The sequence below is a fragment of the Canis lupus genome, chromosome 14 (assembly GCF_011100685.1).
Source record: "Canis lupus familiaris isolate Mischka breed German Shepherd chromosome 14, alternate assembly UU_Cfam_GSD_1.0, whole genome shotgun sequence".
Classification (NCBI taxonomy): Eukaryota; Metazoa; Chordata; class Mammalia; order Carnivora; family Canidae; genus Canis; species Canis lupus.
This window is the reverse complement of record NC_049235.1, coordinates 23,716,841-23,742,309: the sequence shown is the minus strand read 5'-3', so window position 1 is coordinate 23,742,309 and position 25,469 is coordinate 23,716,841. Positions and strand designations below refer to the sequence as shown.

The 25,469-nt window shown below is 39.5% G+C and overlaps 1 protein-coding gene across 25 annotated transcripts in view; it reads left to right on the top strand.

Annotated features, from left to right (window-relative positions):
- The window catches only part of ICA1 (islet cell autoantigen 1), a 141,663-nt gene that overhangs the window by 30,746 nt on the left and 85,448 nt on the right, over positions 1–25,469 (top strand). For all 25 annotated transcript variants that reach the window (XR_005369456.1, XR_005369457.1, XR_005369458.1 and 22 more), the window contains 2 exons: positions 2,161–2,284; positions 7,063–7,261. Coding sequence is in view for 22 of the 25 variants with exons in the window: in XM_038556938.1 (XP_038412866.1) it covers positions 2,161–2,284; positions 7,063–7,261 (323 nt within the window). In the remaining 3 variants the exon portion in view is untranslated. The remainder of the gene's footprint in view (positions 1–2,160; positions 2,285–7,062; positions 7,262–25,469) is intronic.

Genomic DNA, 25,469 nt, shown 5'->3' with positions numbered 1-25,469 from the left:
AAGCACTTAAAGTGAAATAAAGTGGGATAGGAGGTGGTGGGGGAATAAAATATATGAGGAAACTAAGGCAAAAATTATAGTTAATTTAATTTTACAAGCATTTAACAATTCCCTGAATAAGACTTTATGCTCAGCTTGGGGAATCCAGAGTTGGATGAAGTCCCTGTCCTGAGAAAGTTAATCTCATGGAATAGACAGACACATGCCTTACCCACAAACACCCTAATACTAGATGCCGAGAGGGCACTGCTATCAGAGAAACAGGGGTCAGCTACTTCACAGTCTTTGAGCTAGACTTTGACTAGTGAACTTGATTCTTGAGGGCAGAGAGGAAAGAGGGTGGTCATTTATTTCCCAGGCAGGAAAGCCTCTTCCTCTGGAATGTTTAGTATGTTTAGTATGAACTACAGTCACAAATAAATAAGGAAGCAGTAGTAAATATAACCTTCACCTTTGGATTTGCGGTTCCTGGCTATACTATCGTTGGGAGGTTATGTCAGAGATGGGATGGATTCTGATGGAATTCTGGATTGTTTATGAAAAAGGACAAGAAAAAAAAAAGAAAAAGGACAAGAATTCTGGCAGCATTTAAGCAGCATTTTTAAAGACACATGATGTGTAAATGCATAAAGTAAGTCCATAGAAATGCTGTGTTTAGAAAACATTTAGGAAGCTCAGTGTCATTCTTTGCTCAACTGTCAGTAAAAGTAGACTGGGAGCCAGTGGCTGTGTAACAGCCCACTGTTTCATTGTTTCAAGACCTACTCGAGGTCTTATGGGACTTATAAATCAGTCCCCAGTGTAGAGAAAGAAGGTGTTTTGCTATTATAGATATTGAGGCTGTGATTATCTTTCCATATGCAACTTTGTGCCCATTTAATTAATTCCTTGGAATGTACTCCTTTTTTTTAAGATTTTATTTATTTATTCATGAGATACAGAGAGAGAGGCAGAGACATAGGCAGAGGAAGAAGCAGGCTCCATACAGGGAACCTGATGTGGAACTCCATCCCGGACCCAGAATTACATGCTGAGCCAAAGGTAGATGCTCAACGGCTGAGCCACCCAGGTGTCCCTGGAATGTACTCCGAACATTCCATTTTGACAGTGGAAGTGCACTGTCAAAAGATATATAGGAATCTTTTTTTTTTTTTTTAAGATTTTATTTATTCATTCATGAGAGACACAGAGAGCAGCAGAGACATAGGCAGAAGTCTCTCCCTGAGGGGAACCTGATGCAGTACTCAATCCCAGGACCCCAGGATCATGACCTGAGCCAAAGGCAGAAGCTCAACCACTGAGCCACCCAGGTGCCCCAAGATACATAGAATTCTGTAACATTTATGTTTACTGCCAAATGAATCTGCAGAAAGCTTGTACTAGTCATTAGCTCACCAGCATTGCTATCTGAGGTTATCTTTAAAAATAAGGCCAAGAATAGGCATGACCAATAATGGTTCCAACTCTGCATTTAAAAAAATCTGTGAAGACAAGGGGTACTTGGGAGGCTCAGTCCGTTAAGCATCTAACTCTTGATTTCAGCTCATGTCTTGATCTCAGGTTCGTGAGTTCAAGCCCCATGTTGGGCTCCATGCCTGTTGTGGTGCCTACCTAAAAAAGAAAAAAACCCACGGAGACATCAACCTGATTGCCTCCCACCCTCAATCCCCACTCCCACTTCCAACCAAAAACCCACGTCATGAATTAGAGGAATTGCTTTACAATCCAGTAGAATGTAACTCAGAAAGCAGAGATCAAAAAGTCAGCAAGAGGAATAAGCAGAGGAAACTGGCTCTGTACTATAGGCAGCCACAAAAGATTCCCACAGTCATACTCGACAAACCCAACTTTTTTATTTCAGCTTGAAGCAGCACATTATCGGCTCGCTTTTCAGTGCAGAGGTCATTTTCTGGTTCTGATTACAGGGCACCAAACACACTGACAGACGTACTCAAGTGAATTTGATCTCTCCTTTTGTAAACAGAGGGACAGCATAAAAGTTAAATGGTGGGAGTGGGGAGCTTACCTTGTAGCTTGCCACGTGGATTTAATTTCATCTCGTCTTCGCCTCTAAAAGAGAGAGGACCTTCTGGTGCTTCTCTCTGCTCTGTAATAAAAATGCTCATTGTTCATGGCTCCTCTTGGTCTTTTCTTCATCAGTCTTGTCTCAAGAAGAAAACGAACTGGGAAAATTTCTCCGATCCCAAGGCTTCCAAGATAAAACCAGAGCAGGAAAGATGATGCAAGCCACAGGAAAGGCTCTCTGCTTTTCTTCCCAGCAAAGGTGTGTGGCCTTCACTGGGGCTCCATTTGGGGGGTTGGCAGAGAATCGGGGATACACCTGGCTATGGAGGGGACTCTCTTGTTCTCTGGAAAGCTCTTTGCCTGAGACTGAGGAGCTACTCTGTTCTCAGTTATTAGTCTGTTCTTAACTCTCTGGTTAAGATAACATGTATGATTTTTTCCTCCCTGTTAAATTTTAAGGTTTTTTTTTTGTTTTTTTTTTGTTTTGTATTTCTCCTGGTCTATAGGGAACTATATACCAGTCACTGTGAGTGCTGCCTAGGCTTATGTTTGACCTTCAGCTTTGCTCAAAGCAGTCAGTCTGGTCCCCTTCCAACAGCTGATTAAGCAGGAGCCTAATGAGACCAGGTGGAAGGGTTCCTTCTCTGCTCTCTGTGGGCCAATTAACTTTGAAGAGGTGGTGTTCATGATGCCCTGAACCATTCTGCTAAGGCCCTGGACCAGCAACATCAGCAGCATCCTGTAGAAGCTTGTTAGAAATGCAGAATCTAGGCCCCATCCCACCCCTGCTAAATCCAAATCTGCATTTTAATGAGATCCCTGATTTTGATGCACATTTAAATTTGAGAAGCTCTGGTAGAGAGGAAATTGTGGCAGATGAGTGACATTTTCTTTTTAACACTCTCATGACTCATTTTTATGGTTGGTGTAGAATAAGCAGAAGCCCCTGCTCATAGTTATTGCATTTTGTGCCTGAGAAGAGTGACACTGCTTCTCTGTTCCTTCTCCCCCAATAACTAACAAGCCCCAAAATACCACTCCGTAATATTAGGCAAGATTATACCTAAATAAGGCGTGTAGGTAGTTCCCAAAAATGTTCAGACTACAAAAATCTCACTCAAATTGTGCAACATTTTCTTCTCCTAATTTTGCCTTCTTTCCTTCCCTGTGGGCTGAGAACAGGCCATCAGCCTGATGCGCAGATGTTCCTATGAAATCCTGAGAAAGGTGGAGTAGAAGAAAGAGATCAACTGTGTTGTTTCCTGTGATCCCACTCCTGAGCTCATTGGTTCTCCCTAATAACATTTGGACCTCAACTTTGTGGGCAGTGCCAACTTTCATAGTTGAACAAAACCATTTTCAATAGTTCTGTATCCATTTCCCAAGAAAAGTGTTGTTTATAGTTTTCAACTGTACCTTTTCATCTCATTTATAATCGTTTTTCCTTGTAAAAATAATACTCATTGAGGAAAAAAATTAAAACACAGACAAAGAAAATTAAAAGGCAATTAAAATTTTACTAGTAGATATTTTCCATGCATATATACTTCCCCACCTTACCAAGATAATTTGTTTTCAGTCTTTCAAAGGGTAAATTCTCATATGTTAAACATATAATTATCACTAATTTCAGTGGGAAAAAAATCTTATACATACCAGTATGCCAAAACTTACATCTGTTTATGGGAAACAAAGCCAAATCCCTGGACACAATCACTATAAGAGTTACCATTACTGATTGCATAATTATTTTATGATATGGCTCTCCAGTTACACCCTTTCAGAGTTGTATACCAAATTATCTAGCAGAGCACACATAAGGTACCTTGAATTTATATAATCTAAGCTTTGGATAGAAACAAAAACAGTAGGAGAAATCAATAAAAACAATGCAAACGATACTTAAAAGTATCACCACTATAAATTAGCAAGCTGCTCTATATACAGAATTTAATGCAGCTTGGACAACTTTAAAATTGGGAAGGTGATCTCCTGTTAAATGGGTCTGGTTTCATAGCACTCAGCTGCTGACCAGGCACATGACATCCCAACCAGTCCTCCTACACATAAAGACAGTAGAATGACCTAGAACTCTCATGAAGTTAAATTTTCAGATCTTAAAAAATTAAAATTAAAAAAATAAATTTTCAGATCTTAAATGGATGTAATTTGGGATATGCCAGGATATATTTTTTATATAAAAAGCATCATGTGCCATACAGTTTTTGAATTATAGTGCTTACTGATCATTTATTTAGCAAATTGATTTTTTGATCAAATAGCCAAATAACCAATAATACCTTTTATTGTCCATGTATACATTTTTAAAAACATCTATAGCATAGTATTCCAGAGCATGCCACAATACATATAACCCGAGCTCTTCTATTTCTTGGGTCACTTCCACATTTTCCTAGTAAAGGGTAAATGTCTTTGGAGTAGACCTTTAGGCACTTTATTAATTATTACCCTTGGGTAGATTTTCATCTATGATAATGTGCACCAGTCTTTCACTGAAGCTTGACATTTCTGGTTATTAAGTTTTATCTTGGTCTAGATTCAGACACTGGTAGCACAAGTGAACAGGTTTTCACCTTTCTAATCTTTTTTTTTTTTTTTTAAGATTTATTTATTTACTCATGAGAGACAGAGAGAGAGAGAGAGAGAGCAGGCTCCATGCAGGGAGCCCGATGTGGGACTGGATCCCGGGTCCCCAGGATCAGGCCCTGGGCTGAAGGCGGTGCTAAACCGCTGAGCCATCCGGGCTGCCCCACCTTTCTAATCTTAAATGAAGCAAGTTACAGGAAAAAAGTGAGGGGATTTTATATGCTTTTTCTCTTTTCTTCAAAATCTTTTTTTAAAATATTTAATTTATTTATTCATGAGAGACACAGAGAGAGAGAGAGAGAGAGAGGGAGAGAGAAGCAGAGACACAGGCAGAGGGAGAAGCAGGCCCCATGCAGGGAGCCCAATGTGGGACTCAATCCCCGGGCTCCAGGATCACGCCTTGGACTGAAGGCAGGCACTAAACCGCTGAGCCACCTAGGGACCCCCTTTTCTTCAAAATCTTAACATCTATCATCATGTCATTACCTCTTCAAAGGTTTCTGTCTAACCTTACCACAGTCAAAGAAATCGAGAATATTTTATTCACAAGACTCTCTTTCAGTCAGTTTAGGAAAATTGGCAAGATCCAAGGGAAGAGAAAGAGAAAGAGAAGTCCAGAAATGAACAGGATCCTTAGGGGAACAGCTGAGGACTCTCTCTCTCTCTCTTTAAATAGAAGCCTTCAGTTTTATAAACCTTCATACCAGCATTTGTTTTACTGCCTGACTTCATAGTCATTGCTACAACTGTGCATTCAATTTGATGAAAGGTGAGTATTAAATTTAATCCATTGGTGATAAAGTACAAGCTGACTTGATGGCACCATATGTCATAGAACCACTTATAATACTTAGGTAGGATGACTTGAGCAAACTGTTTTTAGAGAAAGCTGACTATTTAAAAGCAGTGCTTTACAGAAAGGAGGAGAATGGGAGAAAATAATAAAAGGGTGAGTTTTTTTTTTTTTTTCTGAAATAGTTTCTTGTGCCATCTATAATCTTACAGTGCTGTACACAGGCGCTGCAGACCCAGGTGGAGTGGCCAAGCCCTGACTTCAGCTCACTAACATTACTGTTCTCTTCAGCGTGATATGTTTGCATTTAAATTGAAATGTGGGGATCCCTGGGTGGCTCAGCGGTTTAGCGCCTGCCTTTGGCCCAGGGCGCGATCCTGGAGTCCCGGGATCGAGTCCCACATCGGGCTCCCTGCATGGAGCCTGCTTCTCCCTCCTCCTGTGTCTCTGCCTCTCTCTCTCTCTCTCTCTCTCATAAATAAATAAATAAATCTTTAGAAATAAATAAATAAATAAATTGAAATGTAACTACTCATCTTATTTTCATTTTTTGAACCTATGCCCTGCAACTTCATGGAGACAACTATATTTTAAGAGTGTAAGTTATCTGACATTACTCATTTTGGGTAGGGAAAGAAGCAGTATTTCCCTCCCCTACAAAATAAATATTTCATCCAAAGTTTGATATGCCTGAAACTTTTTTTTGCTAAATAAATAATGATATGTTACAGCTAATATTATAATGATTTTATATCCACTTCATTGTATGATATACATTCATTTATGGTCTAGGATCCTCAAGTTTTCTCTAAAAGGATCAATCATATAATGTATCCGAATGTACCTAACATGTAGATCCACAGTGCTTCTCTCCCTAGACCATTTAAAAATGCTTCTGTTCAGGGCACCTGGGTGGCTCAGTCAGCTAAGTGTCTGACTCTTGATTTTGGCTCAGGTCATGGTCTCAGGGTGATGAGATTGACCCCCACATCAGGCTCTTGTGCTTCAGCATGGAGTCTGCTTGAGATTCTCATTCTCCTTCTCCATCTGCCCCTCCCCCTGCTCGCTCTCCACCCCATCTCTAAAATAAATAAACAAACCACCTAATAAAATCTTTTAAAGCAAATGCTTCTGTTCATGCTCCATTCTCCATGACTGTTAGAGCAAGCAGCAAATTGCCCTGGCACTTAAGAGAGTAATCTAAAATGACCTAGCAAGGAAGACCCTAATCATCTCTCCCTAAAGGGCCAGTTTCAGAGGAGCAGAGACAGGGAATGCCAAATATAGAAATGGGAAATGATTATGCCTTGACCTTTCTCCATTAACTCAGGATTGGTTCTAGCTCTAGATGAATACTCTTTGCCCAGTCATGAGACTATCCCCAGCAATACTGTTGGAAATACTTCCCAATGGTCCAGTTAAGTAGCAGAAATCTAAAGGATCAATACATGGGTAGTCATCTCTCGTTGACTCATCAGTTCATCCATGTCGATTATAACCCATCAAATATTTCTACAGCATTGTCTATATAGTCCAGGCACTCCTCTAGGCTCATGACTTTAAGATTGCTAAACTGTCAAGGATGCAAATTGCTTGCCTGCGTAGTTTCAAGATTATGGCTTTATCCTCTTGTGTAGGTTGGCCTTGAGAAATCCTTTGTGTCGATTTCACCAAGAAGTGGAGACTTTTCGGCACCGGGCCATCTCAGACACCTGGCTGACAGTGAATCGCATGGAGCAGTGCCGGACAGAATACAGAGGGGCATTATTATGGATGAAAGATGTATCACAGGAGCTTGATCCAGACCTCTACAAGCAAATGGAGAAGTTCAGGAAGGTAGGAGATTTTATGAAGGTTACCAAGAGGGGTACCTGCTGGAAGGTAATGAGGTGTGATTTGAATCACTCTCGTGAAGAAGACATAACTCAAAAGCACCAAGGATGCAATTAATCATCGCTGGTGTCTTTTTATGTGACAAAATACCAATTAATGTGATATATAATTCTCTAAGGGTAAGATAGAAGAGACCGCTGGAAATTGCTGGGATTTAGTAACTGGTTCTAATTGAAGTCAGATTTTCATATAATATACACTTTTTGTAAGGTTGTCACTTTAAAATGTTTTTCATGCATAAGTAAAAATCAAGACTTAGATCAAATGAAACTGGAAAGTGAGAACATCCTATTGGAGAAATCTTTTTTAATTGCAAATGAATTTTAAAATTAATAGAATTATACTTGTTTTTGAAGTGGTTGAGAGGTGTTTGGGTTTGGTTGTGGGATTAACTAATGTGGCACCTGCAATAGACTTCTTCAGAATTTGAAGAAAATAATGTAGCTGTGAAGGTGGGTATGCTCTTAAATTTCCCTGCAATAACTGGTGAACAGCAGAGAAACAATGTTCCCTTGGTTTTTTCATTGTCTTGGGTCAATTTAGCTATTTGGATATTTGGCCATACAAGGATTATATCCCACCACGAGGTGGCAGTCGTACACTGAGTATTTATGAAAATGCAGAGACTTGTGTACAATCTTGCTAGTTCTTTGTTTGGTTGACTTGGATGTATTTCAGGATGTGAAAGAAAAAAAATTCAAGCAAATGTCAGGTTTTGACATAATATTGTGTCAATTATCTTAGTCATTTCACATGATCCATTTGTAATTACTTACGTTGCTTAAAATTCCTAGATTTCTTTTTAGGTACATCATGTGGAGTTGTGAATGGGAAACCCTGCTAGTGCATAGGAGATTAAATGTGTGAGATGGGTGAAAGGAGGGGCGTTCTGTTGCTTAAGAATAATAGGGTCACCAATTCTTTAGATTGATAAAAATTCTCTTAAGAGCCAAATCTTATTTTCATTTGTAATTTGGGGTCCTATTCTGTGAAGGAAATCAGAGTTTATTTTATTTCTGGTTATAGATAACAATGTGGTATTAGCATCTAACCTCTTGGCAAGGCAGATTTCTGAATTCATGGAAAATCTGAACTGAAAAGTAAAGCTCATTCATTCTATAAAAGAGAAAATCAAGGCCCTGGCTACCTTAGAAATTTCCTGACTTTCTTATCAGGCCAGTAATTTGATGTGTCTTTGACACTTTATTTCAGGGTTAGAGGAGGATGGAGTAGAGAAGTTAACACAAAATGAAACCTTGGTGCCAATCATTTTATATCTACTGCCTCTTTACATCTCACAATAATTAAGACAGATTTAACTTTATAGATGAAGAAAATGATACCTATGTTAAGTAACTAGCCTAAGGTCAAACAAGGAAATGAAGTCAGAATCCTAGAAAATATGCTGATTTTTTTTCTTAAGAGAAAAAAAGGGAAGTTGAAGAACATACCTAAAATTGACATTTTCATAGTAATACTTGTTCTATGATTTATTCGTTCAACAAACATTTATTGAGCACCTTCTATGTACCATGTAATAAAAATACAAATATGGAGCACCTGAGTGGCACAGTAATGAGATTAGCCCCATGTTGTATAGGGTTCCACACTCAGCGGGGAGTCTACTTGAAGATTCTCTCCTTCTGCAGTCCCCCCCCACTTATTCTCTCTCTCTCTCTCTCTCAAATGAATATAGAAATCTTTTCTTTTAAATGTAAAAATACTATTCTAGAAGGCAGGAGAATTTCACGTGGAATTGTGTTTATTTGGTTTTATTTTGGAAGGTGGTTACTAGCTGTGTAACGATGAAATAAAAACCAAGCACTTCGTCATTTGGTTTGAATGTTGAAACGTTACCCACTCTTTAGTGTCATCAATCTGTTGATTTTGGAAAATATGGTTTAAAAGAATCCTTTGCCATGTAGAAGTAGATGCCTACTCTACAATCCCATGTGTGCTGGATTTAATTTAATAGTTGAACATGGTGTACTTTGAATTTAGGGAAAGAATTTTTTTTTTAAGGAGTCTGTATTCAAGTGTATATTTAATTAGGCTGGACTGCCCTTGAGGACAGGGACCAGATTCATCTCTTAACTGTTATACTCCTGGGCCAGACTAGCACCTGGCCCCAAATTAGCATTCATGTTGTAGCTTGGTCAGATTCCATCCATTGAGTTTGAAGTTCCAGACTCATTGTTTCTCAAATCAACAGGACATTCTGACCACACCAAACTCACCTTGTGATGTTTGGGAATTGACATATGGTTTTGCAGGTAAAAAGTAGCATTATTAATTTATGACTCGCTGCTTTCTTTGGAATGAATTTGAGTTGTGGAGTTTGCTGCTTGCTTAGAGCTTATAACATGAAATTTAGCTGTGAGCAAGCTTTAGTGTTTTTGTCCTAGCGAGATTCCATTTTAAACAGTCTCCATTTATCTCTCAGAAACATGTTATCAAAACGCATTTTGCGTTCTCTGGGGGAAGGGTCCGACTGTGGTTGGCTCCTTAGGAGTCACTGTGGGAGGGAGAATTTCAGTCTCTGCAGAGCCAGCTGCCACCTTCATGTTTCAACTGATGAATCCTGAACTAAAGTAGTATTTTGCTATAAATTCAATTGAGTTCACACTTTCGAGGAGACAGAATTCTAAATCATCTCACAGATGTGATCCCCCTGGTTGCAGTCTTAAGTATGCATTCATTCATCCTTCCAAAAATGATGCACTGTGTGCTAGGCCACATGCAAAAGGATATAGTAGTGAATAAGCGGACATGATCAATGCCCTCCTGTCACTTGTAGTCACTTGGGGACTGAGCAAGTAAACTTGATGCAGTATGATGAACTGTTGTCTGAGGTGACACATGGTATCACAGGAACACCTAGGAGGGGCTCCCTGAGGAAGTCACATCTAAACAAGACAGGGAAGGAGCTGGATGGAGGGGATAAGGACAGCTGAGCAGCTCCAGGCTGAGGGAAAACCTTAAACGGTGGCCTTTAGATGAAAACACAGGGCACCTGGAAAGAGTTGTAAGTATTTTATAACCAGAGCACAGAAGGCAGAGCAGGTGTGGGAATGGCAGTGCCTGTTCTATGACAACTGGAAAGGTAAGCAGGGCCAGGCTAGAAGGGACGTCTCCTGAAGGCGAAAGTAAGGGAATAGGAGGGTGTTGAGGAGGGAAGTGAGCATGATCACCTTTGTGTTTTCGCTAGCTCACCCAGAATGTAAGGTAGAGAAGGGATGGGGAGGACCCGAGCTGCTGGGAAGACGTGGAGACATGGGTGCCCCGCAACGGAGAGGCAAGCAGACCAGGGAAGTGTATGTTCTGGCCTCTCCCACACTTCGGAATGGCACCACTTTAATTACAGAGCTCTCCATCATTCTTAGAAATGAGCAGAATAAGTATAAATAAATAGCAAGATCAAATGTACGTTCCCTTCTAACCATTGCTTTTCTCATAAAGTTTTCAAAGTGCTAAAAACTTTTTAAATAACACACAGCGCACATGACCAAAATGATGAATGAAAAACTTAAAATTAAACAAAGCAAATAATCTGTTTTCATTCTGGCACCCTTTGAAGCCCATGGACCCGATGACAGATCTCTCAGCAGCAACACTAATAAGCATTTATTAAGTGCCTTATATTTGGGGATGGAAATACAAAGAGGTGGAAAAGCTTGATCCCAGCTTGATCAAGAAGGACCCTGCTAGTCATCTGTTCCTTGTCAAAATTACCGTGATAAACAAGACACCTGGAGAGTGTGGCCATATGTAGCCATTCTCTTAAAGACCAAATAATAGGAAATGGTGGATGAATTTAAATGTGCAGAGCTGGATGGCTATGAGCAGTTGGAAGCCCCCTCCTGACAGTGTGATTCACCCCAGGAGGGAAATGGACGGGAGACTACACCATGAAGTATTTTATGAGCAGTTACAACATGTGATATATGTGCCCTTTGAAGGCAGAGTAAAAGGGTATGATTTAAAAATAGAAGTCAGCTTCTTGTAGCAGATTACATCAGCTTTAGTTGTGAGCTCACAGAAGAGCTTTTGCAGCCTGATGCCCTTGAGAGAGTCCTCCTGTGGTCAATTAAATGTCTTGTTTTTCTTGAAAGTCAGAAATGGGATGGAGGGTAATTATTCTAAATGGAATAAAAGCTGTGTTAGGTGTAAGAAAATAGTTCTGAATCCTCTAAAGAGATAATATGGAAATGTATACGTGGGCATTTGTTATGAGTTGTAGTCCTTATAGACAAGGACAAGGGAACCAGTGTTTTAATGAGGGCCATTTATTAAATGGCTTAATCAAATCCTACAGCATTTGTCTAGGGTTTCATCACCATAATTCAAAAGGGTATCTAAAAGGTATGTAGAAAATGTGAATGATACATACTGGTGTTCTTGGGCTTGTGTCTATTTAAAATAGTGTTAGATTTTGGAGAGCTGTTAATACACTAAGGGTCCTGTTATCAAAGGATATGCTACTGTGAGAAGGTTTGTTAATAAATAGTTGTGGCTTAATGTGGGGCCTTTTGGGGGTCATCAGCCAGTGGTGTTCCTGTTGTCCGACTGAAGGTTTGGGTCTATAGAGCTTGGTCAAGGACTAGTAAACAGCAGTATTGACATTAGAGGCTTTTTTTTTTTCCTGTAGACAAAGACTTGGGCTAATTAATTTGACAGTATCATTAATTACTGCTGAAATCATTGGTCTTTGTCAGAGGTCGGGCTCTTTTAGCAATTGAGGGCAGGTCTCAGGGGATCTGGAGATGCCAAGTAATACAGGAATATCACCACTCAGCCATCTCCTCTCCTCATTCTATGTTAAAAGCCTTTCCTCTTTGCTTGGGCCATCTAGCTTTCTGGCTTACATGGGCATTCCGCTTCAGTTCAGTGCCAAGGGCAGGGCTGAGACTCCTCAGTGAGCTGTGTTGAGTGAGCGTGGAGAATTTCAGGTTTGGGTCCATACAGGAGACCAACCCAAAGAGCCTGCTTCAGCAGTGCCTTGACTCCAGGGCTTTGCTTTAATTCATACATAAAAGGGGGAGGGTGTTTGACCCACTATCTTTTTTCTCTTATAGGCTAAATTCCTATGCCCTGATTTGAGTTCTTTGATGAGGTGAAAGTTCCTTTGGCAAAGCTAACACACTCTGGAACCTGTTTCCTAACCCTCTGTCTTGGTTTGTTGGTTTTTGGTGTGTGCTTGTTATTTGTTTTGGTCGTTTAACTAGGATGCCTATTTTTTGTGGTCCCCAAGAAGATCAAATCAAGTTGCTAAACCCTAGCCTTGGGTGGTTCTTTCTTTATACTACCTAAATGCCATAGGAAAATGTCATTTTCATATGGCACAAGTGGGAAGGAAACAGATAATTATACCCTTGCTTTCATTTTTGAATTTCATGAGATGAGACCTTTGGGGCTCTTTGTATCTTTATTGATTTCCCCCCCCTGAACTCAGTGAATGGCAAAAAAATAGTGTTTCAGTGTTAAGTCAAGAGCATTTGGAATAGCAGGCATGAAACAGATAACTTGCAGACCTGGTGGCTGGCTGGCTACTGCTCCTGAGTGGAAATAGGAAGGATCATGACCTCAGAGTTGGGATAGCTCTTCTCTCTGTCCCCAGCCTTGCCTACACCAGCTGTGACAGCTTGGATACGTCTAGTGAGCCTATTACAATTTTCTCATTCACTAAAGGAGAAATAGGTACTAGTTGACCGCTAAGCTGTCTTTCAGTTGTAACATCTTCAATATTCTTTCTCTAAATTGTTAAGCTCTGGAATTGTTACACTCATCTGTAGAGAAGTACAGACACTGGTAGAGAACTAACCTGCCCTTTGTCAAGGTAGTGTTTTCCTCCTCCTATGGGTAAGTGCTGGTCTTTTTGAGTGCTTGATCTTATTGCTGTTGCTCTAATCTCAGACTCTGGAAAAGAAGATTTCACTCAATATTTCACTAAAACTCATAATTGAGTTTTTATAAAATTATTATGATTAACTTTTATTTAGATAATACTTTTGCAATGGTCAGAAACTTGTGGCCCATGGGTCAGCCACCTGTTTTTGTAAGTGAAGTTTCTATTGTAACATGACATGCGCATTCACTTATGTATTATCTATGGCTGCTTTCATGATACCATGGGGAGTTGTGTAGTTGCAAGAGACGGGGAGTTGTGTAGTTGCAACAGAGACTGTGGTCTGCAAAGCCAAAATATTTACTTTCTGCCCCTTTACAGAAAAGAGTTTGCTGGCCTCTGATTTCCAGGCACCTCTAGTGCATGCTGAAGTTAAGAAGTTTTAAGAATGTAAAAATGTTTAATTATGATAAAAACATATAACGTAAAATTTACCATCTTAGCCATTATTAAAGTGTCCAGTTCAGTAGTATTAAGTATATTCACATTGTTGTACAACAGATCCCCAGAACTTTTTCATCTTGCAAACCGAAATTCTATACCCATTAAACAGCCACTCCTCATTTCTCTCTCCTCCAGCTATCATTCTTTCTGTTTTTATGAATTTGACTACTTTACATACCTCATATAAGTGGAGTCATGTAGTATTTGTGTTTTTGTGACTACCTTATTTCACTTAGCATAATGTCTTCAAGATTTATCCACGTTGTAGCATCTGGCAAGATTCTTTCCTTTTCAAGAATAATAATAATTTTAAGGAATAATTTTTCATTGTGTGCTTATACCAACACATTTTATCTATCTGTTCATTCCTCAACAGACACATTTAGGTTACTTCCATCACTTGGATAGTGTAAATAGTGCTGCTTATGAACATGAGTGTAAATAACTCTTCAAGACTCTCCTTTGAGGGGCACCTGGGTGGCTCAGTGGTTGAGCATCTGTCCTTGGCTCAAGTCGTGATCCTGGGGTCCTGGGATTGAGTCCTGCATCAGGCTCCCTGTAGGGAGCCTGCTTCTCCCTCTGCCTGTGTCTCTGCCTCTCTCCCTGTTTCTCTCATGAATAAATAAATAAAACCTTTTAAAAAAAACTCTCCTTTGGGCCCCAAATACATAATAAACAAACATAATATGCATCTTATAAATGTTTATATGATTGAGTGAAATTCAGTCCTGCTATTGAATAAAAACAAGACTTAGGCCATGCAAGGAAGGAGTCATTTGATTTTATCATCCTAGAAGATATTGTGTACACATACTAATTCATAATTTATATTCTAATTTCTGTTAGAATAGTAAATATTGCCATGTTTTTTTAAAAAAAAAACATGTATAATAACCATAAAAGCAAATGTTTTGGTTTAAAATAGATTTTTTCATGGAGGAGTGGAGAGGACTACTACTCTCTTGAGAGAGAGGTATCAAATCTTTGCATATGGCATTTCTCCAGTTGTTTGAGGGAAAAGCTTACTTAACTCTCAAGTTTCAGAGTAGACTCTGGACAAAAGTGTGTTATCGAAGTGTGAACTGATCCCGTCCAAGATAGTTTTCCTTTTGCCAAAGTGTCTGGCTTTTCTTCCGAAGACTTACATGTATTGGATGGCATATGCAAACCTGGTTTCTAGAATTTCATGGATGATACTATACAAAACATAAGATTTTACTGAGTAGAACCATCAGGTTCCAGATCAAAATGCTGCCATATAATGAGCCCATTTTATAACAAGGGCTTCTCCGTGTGTTAGCAGCTAGAATGTCTTGGATGGATTCATTATTTCCATGTTTCATCATGTTGTGCTTTTGGCTACAGGGTCAGAGGAGTGGCTGGTGCCCATGACACTTTCCCTCCCTTCCCCTCAGCCCAACCGCAGACTGTTCCATCTGCCTCTGTCTCCTTTTGGTAGCTCCTAAAGAAGGTGTCATTTTAGATTATGCTTAAATGGAAAATCACTGTATTCAAGTAGTATGATATACCAGTTACTGTCTCTCTAGTTTCCGTCTCCAAGTCTGCCATATCTATCTATCCCTCTAGATTACCCTCTTCCTTTTGGTTAACAGCTCAAATATCATCTTTCCCAACTAGTTCTTTTATTCTCTCTTGGCAAATTGGTTGCAATTCTTACCATCTTCAAGAATTTAGTATAAAAGAAGACAGTTGTGCCCTCATGGGTTAGCTAAGCACTCTGGTTTTGAATGTTTATGCTTTAGGGGATCCATCCCACTGTGCTATTATTCTTATTTTACAAAATGGTGGTTTACTTAGATACACAAAATAGTGTGATTTTATTTAATTTCAAACAGGCAATATATATACTATTTCCTGAATGCCAAGAGCTGTAAAGTACTATAAGGTACTTTTATTAGACTTAAAAATAATTTTCTTCAGATACATCCTTTACAACCACTTTTCAGTGACAGAAAAAAATAATGATTTGATGGTTGTCTGAGTTGTCATTTTTACCTTAGACTAGATTTTTTAATTGGCTATGGAGAATTAGTATTTCAGAAAGAAGGCTCTAAATCACAATTGCTTTGGAAAAAACTTGTGTTCTATATTAGTCTGTCATCAAGGGATATTGAAAGGTTTTGAGTAGTACTTCTAAAATTACTGGGTTCTTTTTTGAGAACCCCCAACAAAGTGTTTCTAACAAAATTTATCCAAATAGTATTGGCTACGTGATGGAGTCAGACTGTTAGTGGTTTCACAGGTTCTCCTGTCTCTCAGTAAAACTTAAAAATTTTCTTGCATCCAAGTCTTAAGTCCATCTATACTTTAGTATTTGAACTACCAAAAGAATGAGTTAATAGAAAATTGGTATTTCCATTCACAATTCTGAGATTTAAAACAAAGAGAAGACATTTGATGATTACTTGATCTTCAGAAAACTGACATAATAATAATCTCAGAGGGATTAACCATAGAGGCCCACATATTATCCAGCATATGACCTGGTATGTGGTGGCTCTGTTCACTAAAGCTTGCAGTTTCTCCACCAGTTTCAACTCACTTCTCTCACAGTGGCTTCACTTTGCCTCCTTTAGTGAGTTTTCAGTGAATGGAAAACCTTGAACAGAAAGCAGCTTTAAAGTGTATGTGCTTATTACTCTTTTAGCATAAAATTTTCAGGATAATTCCAGATACAGTAGAACTAGCCCAAGGGGAAAAATTGTTTCATATTCAACAATTATCCCACACTTAATCCTTACCCAAGATAAATGAAATTCATATATAGGAGTCCTAAAATCTGACACTGGCCAATTTCACATGGACTCAGGGAGTCCTAAGAAGAAGCAGGCCCTTGAAAGGCCATTGGTATAACATTGACATGAAATTCCCACATGCATTAATCAGGCTTCTGTTGTTCCCATCAAATGAAATATGATTTTAAGGCTTGGTAACACTTCACAGTTGATTGGCTTTTTCTATCCAACTACCCATCTATCTGTCCATCCATCTATTTAAATTCACTCCCCAGCTGTGATCCTGAGACAACCATTGTCATTTAGATGCTGATTCCTTACTGTGGTTCTTCTGGTGACTGCTGACATCAGAATAAGGGATACATCTCAAGATAGATTAATTACATAAACAAATTGAGGGATGGATTTTTTTCTGCTTTGTTCTTTTAAATAGTCTTTCCCCCCTCCTCCCCTCTTTGAGAGGTACAACTCTGCATTCTTATAAGGAAACATAGTTCATGGGTATTAGTTCATGTTCTGAGAGAAGTCCAGGCAAAGAGACTTGGAAAATAACCCACATTAAGGGAAGAAGAACCTTATGAAAAGCCCATAGATTAATGCATGGGAAATAAATACAGAAATTTCTCAAATAGGGAAGCTGAAAAGAAGCTAGCAGAGTAAAATTTATTACATTTAGGGTCTTGTTCCCTTTCAATTTTTTTTTTTGTCTTAAATTAGGGGAATAAAAGATATACAAGAACCTGGCAATTGTGATCTGTGGCAGGGGACTAGATTGGGGGATGAGAGAAGAGGGATGAGAATGAGGTAGAAGTTGTGCCATATGCCTTTTTAATGTTTTTAAAGTCTGTGCTATATGCATTTGTTATCCTTCAAATTACATATATAAAATTAATGATATTAGAGTGAGAATAGATAAGATTTGGTAGAAGGAAAGAATATGGATAGAAGTCTCTAAACTGACAAAAACAGAGGAGAAGCCAGGTTCCAAAGGTGATGTCACATGAGCAGCTGGATGAAGGGTTTGGAGGATGAAGTCATTTTCAAGAGCCATCCTCAGGGAGGGAGCCATGTGAGGTGGTTAAGTCACTGAAGAAAAGAAGAATCAAAGGCAAATGCCTGAGGGAAACCCACCAAAATCAAGAAAGAAGATAATGTTTCTTTTGAAAGCCTTCACTGTTCTAAGAGAACTGGAATGAGAGCTGAGTTATGCTTATCCCGAAGGGTTTGGGGAAAAGGTGAGAAAGTAAACGTAACTTTTCCCATCTCTTCTCAATGGCATCCTAGAAGGAATGAGTTCTTTGATATGCACCAGTGAGAATGCAGAGAAAATCCTTTCCCAAAAAAGAATCAAGGGGGGAGAGGGCAGCTATTTTGGAGGGAACAGCCTCTACATTTTGGACACTACATTAGGTCCTTGGAGTTGGGTTGTAGCATCGTATAGGCTAGTAGTTGGTTTCTTCATTTGGAGGTTTTCTGCTACCTTGAGTGATGTGTTCTGTGTTCACTATCCACATCTAATTCTCACGCATACTAATTAATATACTCAGACAACATCTTGCCAACACTACAATATCTCTCTCAACTCTCTTCTCTAAATCTAGCAATTTCATCAGTTCCTTTTATTGGTAGCCTTCCAGGTTTTACAGATGAAACCAAGCATAATTATGTGCCTGTGAGCACTGATTTTGTCATTAAAATTTCTGGAGAATTAATATCAGTTGTCACAAATCAATCTCTATCCCATTTGGCTTCCTAGTATTTATTTATTACTAGTTTATTTTTAATACTCTTATAGGGGCCTCCTGATGCTCTGTCTAAAAAGGAATTGAAATACATGCAGATTCTAAACCACATGTCATTTTTTGTGCACACATTATGGGTTAGGCTCCTACTAACAAAGTATACATGTCAAAATCAGATATGACTGGGAAGGCATAAAGACTTTGCAGCTACCAGGGCTTCCAGAGACTGCAGTGTACTCAGGTTTCACCGAGATTTTATCATGGTCACCATAAATCAGTGTTTTAAAAAGTTGAAAGCAATCTTTAATTTTAAAGATTTCCCTGTCTTCCTCATCCAGACAGTGTAGGCGATGCTTCCTCACCCGCCTTCCCCAAGCCCTGCCAGGAAAAGCCAATGATTTGTAAATTGAAGCTATGTCAGCTAAAGCTTTTATTGGTACTTATTATCCGGGCCTCCGTCTGCTTTTAATTTTAATTCTCTGCTGAAAGAACTAGCTTGGCCTTTTTTTTTTTTTCTTTTTTCTCTCTTTTTTTTAAATTTTTGCACATCTTTCCACTTTAAAAAGCAACAGCTAAAAGTAGTGATGTGAACCAGACAATGGTTTCCAAAGTTAGCCTCCCTCTTTCCTATCCATAGTGTATTAGGTTTGGGGCAAACCTCTTGTTTTCAGTATTGACCTACTTACTTGCTCCTTCTCTCCCTGGCATATTCCCACTTTTCCCACCATTCAGCAATTTCAACTAATAAATCATGTAAGTAAAGTAGACATTAGGAAATTGATGTTAGGATAGAGGGTTTTGAAAATAAAATGAAGATTTGATCAACATTTTCACCTATCCTTTGATTAACTGAGAACAACATATTTTTAAGAGAATGTTAGGCATGAGTTGTGCAAAAGTCAAAATACTGCTCATTTTAAAGATATCTTTTTTATAGTACAAAAGCACAGCAGATATTTAAGTTCTGCACTGAACAATATGATCGGTTTATTTATATGAAATAATTAACATATTTGAATTTTTTCCCAGCCGGGGGTTTTTCTTAGCATCCTGCCATATAGATAGATGTAGCAGCTACTTAAATATGTACACAATGCAGAATATTTCTGATTAAATATTTGTAAAATGCTCTTCAGTTTAAAAAGCTGTTTCATATTCATTACTTCACTAAAGCTATACAGCAGTTTGGCAAGGGCATGAATTTTTTGTCCTTTTTCACAGCTAAGACTAAACAAGCAGAGTCTAACTGACTTGCCCAAGGCTGCATATATGAACCAGGATTTGAACCCAAGTCCTCTGAATCCCAAATCAAGCTCCTCCTACCATTTCTGCCTCGAGTTTTTCCGAATCCAATAAATGAATCCCTGTGTATAGTGGAGTCGTTGTGGGAGGAAATGTTTTTGTAGTGATAGAGACCCAGCTTCACATTAAAGCAGCAGCCACATCTTCCAGAACATGTTGCATCCTCTGTTCTTTTCTCTCACCCCAAAGGCTCATTTTACTAGTACTATTAAAGAGTATTTGGATTTTTTATCCTTCTCACTAGGCCAACTATCAATCTGAATATTTAGTCACATTTCTGCATTTGGCAGTTAGCACTTCTCTTCTACCTTGCTGAGTGCACTTTTTTTTTTAAAGATTTTATTTATTTGTTCATGAGAGACACACAGAGAGAGAGAGAGAGAGGCAGAGTCATAGGCAGAGGGAGAAGCAGACTCCATGCAGGGAGCCCGATGTGGGACTCGATCCCAGGACTCCAGGATCACACCCTGGGCCGAAGGCAGGTGCCCAACTGCTGAGCCACCCAGGCATCCCTCTGAGTGCCCTTTTGAGATGAAATTGCTGTGGTGTTCAGCATGGGTTCCTTGGGGTCAGGTACCTGAATACCGTAGCAGTATACTTCAAGCTAAGAAGTTCAGACATAATGAACAAATGGTATAAGGCTTATGGATGGAAAGTAGACATCACAAAGACCAGCACTCTGTCCAAGGATCTTGTGTATATTGCCATATAGGTGTAAAGCCAGTACACTATGGAAAGACTTTGACTCCTAAGAAGAAAGGAAGAGGCCCTATAGCAAACAGGCACATATAGATAACAGGCCTCTGTGATGTTTCCACATATACAACTAACCCTAAGTTAGGGCCTCTATGGCCCGTGTTTAGTATAAGTATTCTCCAAGAAGTGAGTTGGACATGGAGAATCTTGGAGTCCACCTAAGGATCCTGATTCAGGAGGCCTGGAGTGTGGCCCAGGGATCTTATTTTCAGAGACTTCCCAAGGTGATTCTCTTGCTGGGGAATCCCTTGACCATATCTTTTTTTTTTTAAGATTTTATTTATTTACTTATGAGAGACACAGAGAGAGAGAGAGGCAGAGACACAGGCAGAGGGAGAAGCAGGCTCCATGCAGGAAGCCTGACGTGGGACTCAATCCTGGGTTTCCAGGATCACGCCCTGGACTGAAAGTGGTGCTAAACCACTGAGCCACCTGGGCTGCCCACCCCTTGACCATATCTTGAGACGTATTTTCCCAGAGCACCACTGTGGGATAGCTGATGTCCACAATGATAACTGATCTATCAAAAAAAAAAAGGTGATTTTTCTCCAAAAAGATAGACATTCAAAATGACAAGTGTTTAATGAACAGAGATTTCTTATTTTTAAGATTTTTTAGAATAAAGTTTTAAAAAACAGAGTACACTTGAATTCTATGGAAAAGTCAGTTAAGTGAAACCACTTGATTCCCCCCAGAGATCCTACTGTATTAAGCATCATTGTACTTTTTGGTACTCACCATCTATGTTTTCTTAAACCCTAGAGCCTGGAGATTTGTATACCATAGACAAGTATACTTAGTTTGCTCATCTGTAATCAGTATTAATCTTGCTAATTAAATTTTTTCTTCTATTTCCACAAAACCCTCCTTAGTGTTCTCCAGGCTGACTCAGAAAACTTGAAAAAGCTAGAATGGAGTGTCAGATTCATTAATATCTAGAGTTGATTACTCAAGATCCTGCTGCTTTGTGGGAACACAGCAAACAATTCTGAGAATTAATTTATACACGTTAAACACGGGGAATTTTTCAGGAGCAGTCTGGTACTGTTAGTGTCCTGATACGCATGTTAAAAAATGACTGCAGCTTCACAAAGAAATCCTCCTCCTCTGCATCCTTCCTGGTTTATGTGGTTTGTCTACTGCTTGTCACTGGTCCATCTGCTTAGGACTAGATCAGCCTAAAACAGAGAAGGTTTCACCACCAGATCCTGTAACACTACTGTCATTGTGCTCTGTAGCTTGTTACAGCTAATGTTATTCATAAGAAATAATGTCCTGGCTTTGAGGTACTTTCTGTAGTGAGTACTACGATGTTGAGAAAGAGTCACGGATGGTATGAAAGCAGTACTTCTCATTTGTTGCAGATGACATTTCTGTTCTTGCAGGGATGGATGCATGAGAGGCTGTGAAGTCATAAATGAGGAATGTCAGGAATATAGTACTTTGGCATTTCTTGACAAACGTTCAGCCATTCTTGAATAAGACAATTGAAACTCTGAAGTTCAACGCAATAGTAGAAACAATAAAATTAGCAAATACCTTATTAAAGATTTATCACGTGCCAGCATTTTTTATAAATAGGCTCTTTAAAATTCGTCGAAGGATAGATATCATGATCCCCACTTGACAGATGGGAATTTTGAAGCTTGAAGAGGTTAAATAACTTACTCATTGACACACAGAATGTGACTGGGCCAGGTGGAAAGGGGTCATGAATTTATCTCTACATACACATCTCCTTATTTTCTAGACTGGAAGTATTTGCTTTATGAGCATGCATGATGGGGACTTCTAGATTTGTTAATTAAAGGACGTTAAATATTGTCCCTTGCTTCCATTTAAATGCTGAATCTATTCAGAATATGTCTTCCTACTGGCACAGTTTAAGTAGTCTCTTTGGGATGCTCTTTCAGAATTCCACCCTACTTCTCCCCCGGAGCTCGTTGGGCTGACTATACCCTGGAGGTGGGCAGGGAATATGGTGTTCTTTAAGCCACCCTTAATCCCCTGGCTCCTCTCTTGTCTTTTGCTGCAATATGGCCAGCCTGTGCTTGCATATGTCCCTGAAGCCTGTGGCTAGGATAAGCCCTGATCTCTTTCTCAGCTCTGGCAATGTTCTAGGAGCTTCAGCCACCTTCCCTTGATGAATCACCCTACTGGCAACTCAGACTACCTTAGACTCCCAATTTGGCCTCTAAGTGGGGCTCTCCTTGGCAAGCTCACCAGCCTGCACCCATAGCCACCCTCCCCTCCCTTCCACAGGTCATGTGACACCTGGATTTCTTCTTCACACCCCAAGAGCCCAGGGAGACCCTGGGGAGCTAAATTCCACCCTCCCTCATCAGTTGCACTGCTTTACTTGGATGCAGCTGATCCTGTTTGGAGCTTGAGGCTTGAGAAGCAATCCCCTTGCAAACTCCCATGCAAGTAGTGAGCCAGACTACATTTTGTCTTTTCTCTCCATGCTGGAAGAGAGGCAGACACATACCTGATAACACAACAGTGCAGTGAGCTATAGCCAAATTCCTGAGAACAGAGAGGAAATGATTTCTCAACTATTCACTATTCTGCTTCTTCTGGAAAATTTCCTGTCTTTTTTTCATTTCACTAGAAGGTACCTCTTCTTTCTCAAGCTGACTAGCAGACCATCCCTCAATCTTCATTAGATCCTCTTTCACTATCCTCACATTCCGTAAGTGACCTAATAAACTGTCACAGGTGCAACTTCATGTTCTCGGTATTGATCACTGGATCTCATCCATTATGCCTGATTTCTCTCTTAAGATAATGGGACCCCATAGGAAACACTAAGGTATCTTTACAGTTCATAGTTCACTTGACATGACATTGCCCTCTCCCCATGTCCAGTCTCCTCCTCAGATGAGCCTTTTATTTTTACAACTTACCTGGCCTTGTTGATGGCCCTACCAGTCTCCTAGACTCCAGGCTCAAAACCTGACACATTCCTTACCTTCATCCCCTTTATCTAGTCAGCCATCATATATAGCCCATTGAGTCTTCCTTCAGAATGCCCTTGCCTTGGGTCCCTTCCTCTTGTGTCTCATGCAGCCATACCTGTCTTAGATTTTCATTACCTGGGGCTTTAATCAAAGGCATCCTAACAGATAGGCCTCCCCCTGCTTTCTTGCCCCTTTTGTATTCCTCTCCCTGCACCTCCGACTACATACACAGACTCATACTAAATAATACCTTCTCTAAAGGTCTTGGCAGTCTCGTCACATCGCCATCTCTGCTCAAAAATCTACTGTGCTTATCTGTTAATCTCTCTACTTTTCACATTCCCTGTGACCTTGTCCACATTGTCCATCCAGTTTTGGCCCACACTCCAGTTTAACTGGAAGTTCTATAATCAGGCCAGGTTGCAGCACTACTTGGCAGTAGAGATCCTAAAGGAATAACCATTAATGTGGGAAGAGTCCTGAGGGAGCAGAAAACATCCTCCCTTTTCTATAGATTTTAAAGCAGTAAGAGGTAGACTCATTTGGATGTTTTAGATGCAAGAACCAGTGGATGATCTTGTTGTGTCCTCTTCAGATGTGAGTGTGTATCTGTCCACGTGACAGTTGCATCTGGGGAAGAGGTCTAGAAAGCCTTTTGCTTTATGCAAAGAAGTAAGTACTCTATATATCAACTTTACCTGATTATGTTGTTTCTACCTTAGTAATGAAATGTGCATGCTTCCTTTAGATAGAGGCCCATTATACCTTTTGAGGAACCTAAATGAGACTATGCTTTGTAACTCCCTTAGGTAATCTTTATTATTTTTTTTCTCTCTGCTTCAGTCAGAAACCTTTTTCCTTTTATATTTGTTCTGACAAGCATTTTTATGTGCCTATTTGTGCATTAATTGAGAATCCCTTGTCACTTAGAGAATAATTCTTGTTTTTATTTCATTTTTTAAAGATTTTATTCATTTATTCATGAGAGAGAGAGAGAGAGAGAGAGATTGGAGGTAGAGACAGAGGCAGAGGCAGAGGCAGAGGGAGAAGCAGGCTCCATGCAGGGAGCCCAATGTAGGACTTGATCCTGGGACCGTGGGACCATGCCCTGAGCCAAAGGCAGATGGTCAACCACTGAGCCACCCAGGTGTCCCAGTTCTTGTTTTTAAAAGCACTTTGCTGTTCCTTATCATCTTCCTGTGAATTAAGTAAGCAAGATCTGCCTTGTCCTTTTCACATCTATCTTATGTTGTGCCTTCTGTAAAGTCAGAGTTTTTCCTTGAAAACACTGATCAAGGTTCTGGTTCCCCTGAGTCTTCTAGAAAGAGGTTCCCAGAGAAGCAGACTGACCTTTCTGTGATGTACTAAGTAGCTAGAAAATTAATGAGAATATTGATCAAGGAAAGAATCAAAATTTTAAAAGGTGATACAAATTCCTAGATGTTTGCCTTCTCTATGGCAATATTTATAGGGTTTTGTTTTGTTTTTACTGTTTTGCTTTGATTTAGGAGCAAAGTTACTTTGCAAAAAGAACACTCACTTCAAAGATAAATTAGCTGTCAACAGAAACTCTAGGCTGCCTTTCCATTCTTTGTTCTTCCTTCAGTGGCTTCAGTGACCAGTTATTTAAGGTGCGTGTTGTATTGGATAGTATGGAAAATAAAACAGAGATATAAAACAGTCCCCTCCTCAATTTTACAGTTTAGTTGGGGAGATAAGACATACACCTATAAGAAAGAATACATCTGGTTACTTGGTATTCAGATGAGTATTATGGTCCATGTATGGCATTTCCTTAGATTCCTGTCCCTTCAGAACTTCATGAGGGGACATGCATGAAGTCCCATCTAAATTGAGTGAACTTGCCACTTTATTCTAAATTAAATGTATTTCTATTCAAATTAAAATTCTTAAGCCACAGGAGGGAATGATCTCTAATAATAACTAGTCATACTTAGTGTTCCATTTTTTTTTTCTATCTTTCATTCTATAAGTCTAGCTCCTGTGCCAAGAGAGAGAGATCATAAAGAGGAAAGTAGAGGCTCCCAGAGTTTGATTTACACATGGTCACAGTGGAGAGCCTGATAGAACTGGCACAGACACACTTTCCTGGCTCCAGATCTAGTGCCCCTTTCAGCCAGAGCATGACTTAGTCGAGAGACTGCATTTGTGAGACTGCATTTACCAGCCAGGTTTTCTGCCTGGGAAATAGCATGAAAGAAGCTTGAAGTTACTTCTGGATTCTAAGGCTCTGCTTAATTGGGGAGAAGAGAAGAAGAAAAAAAC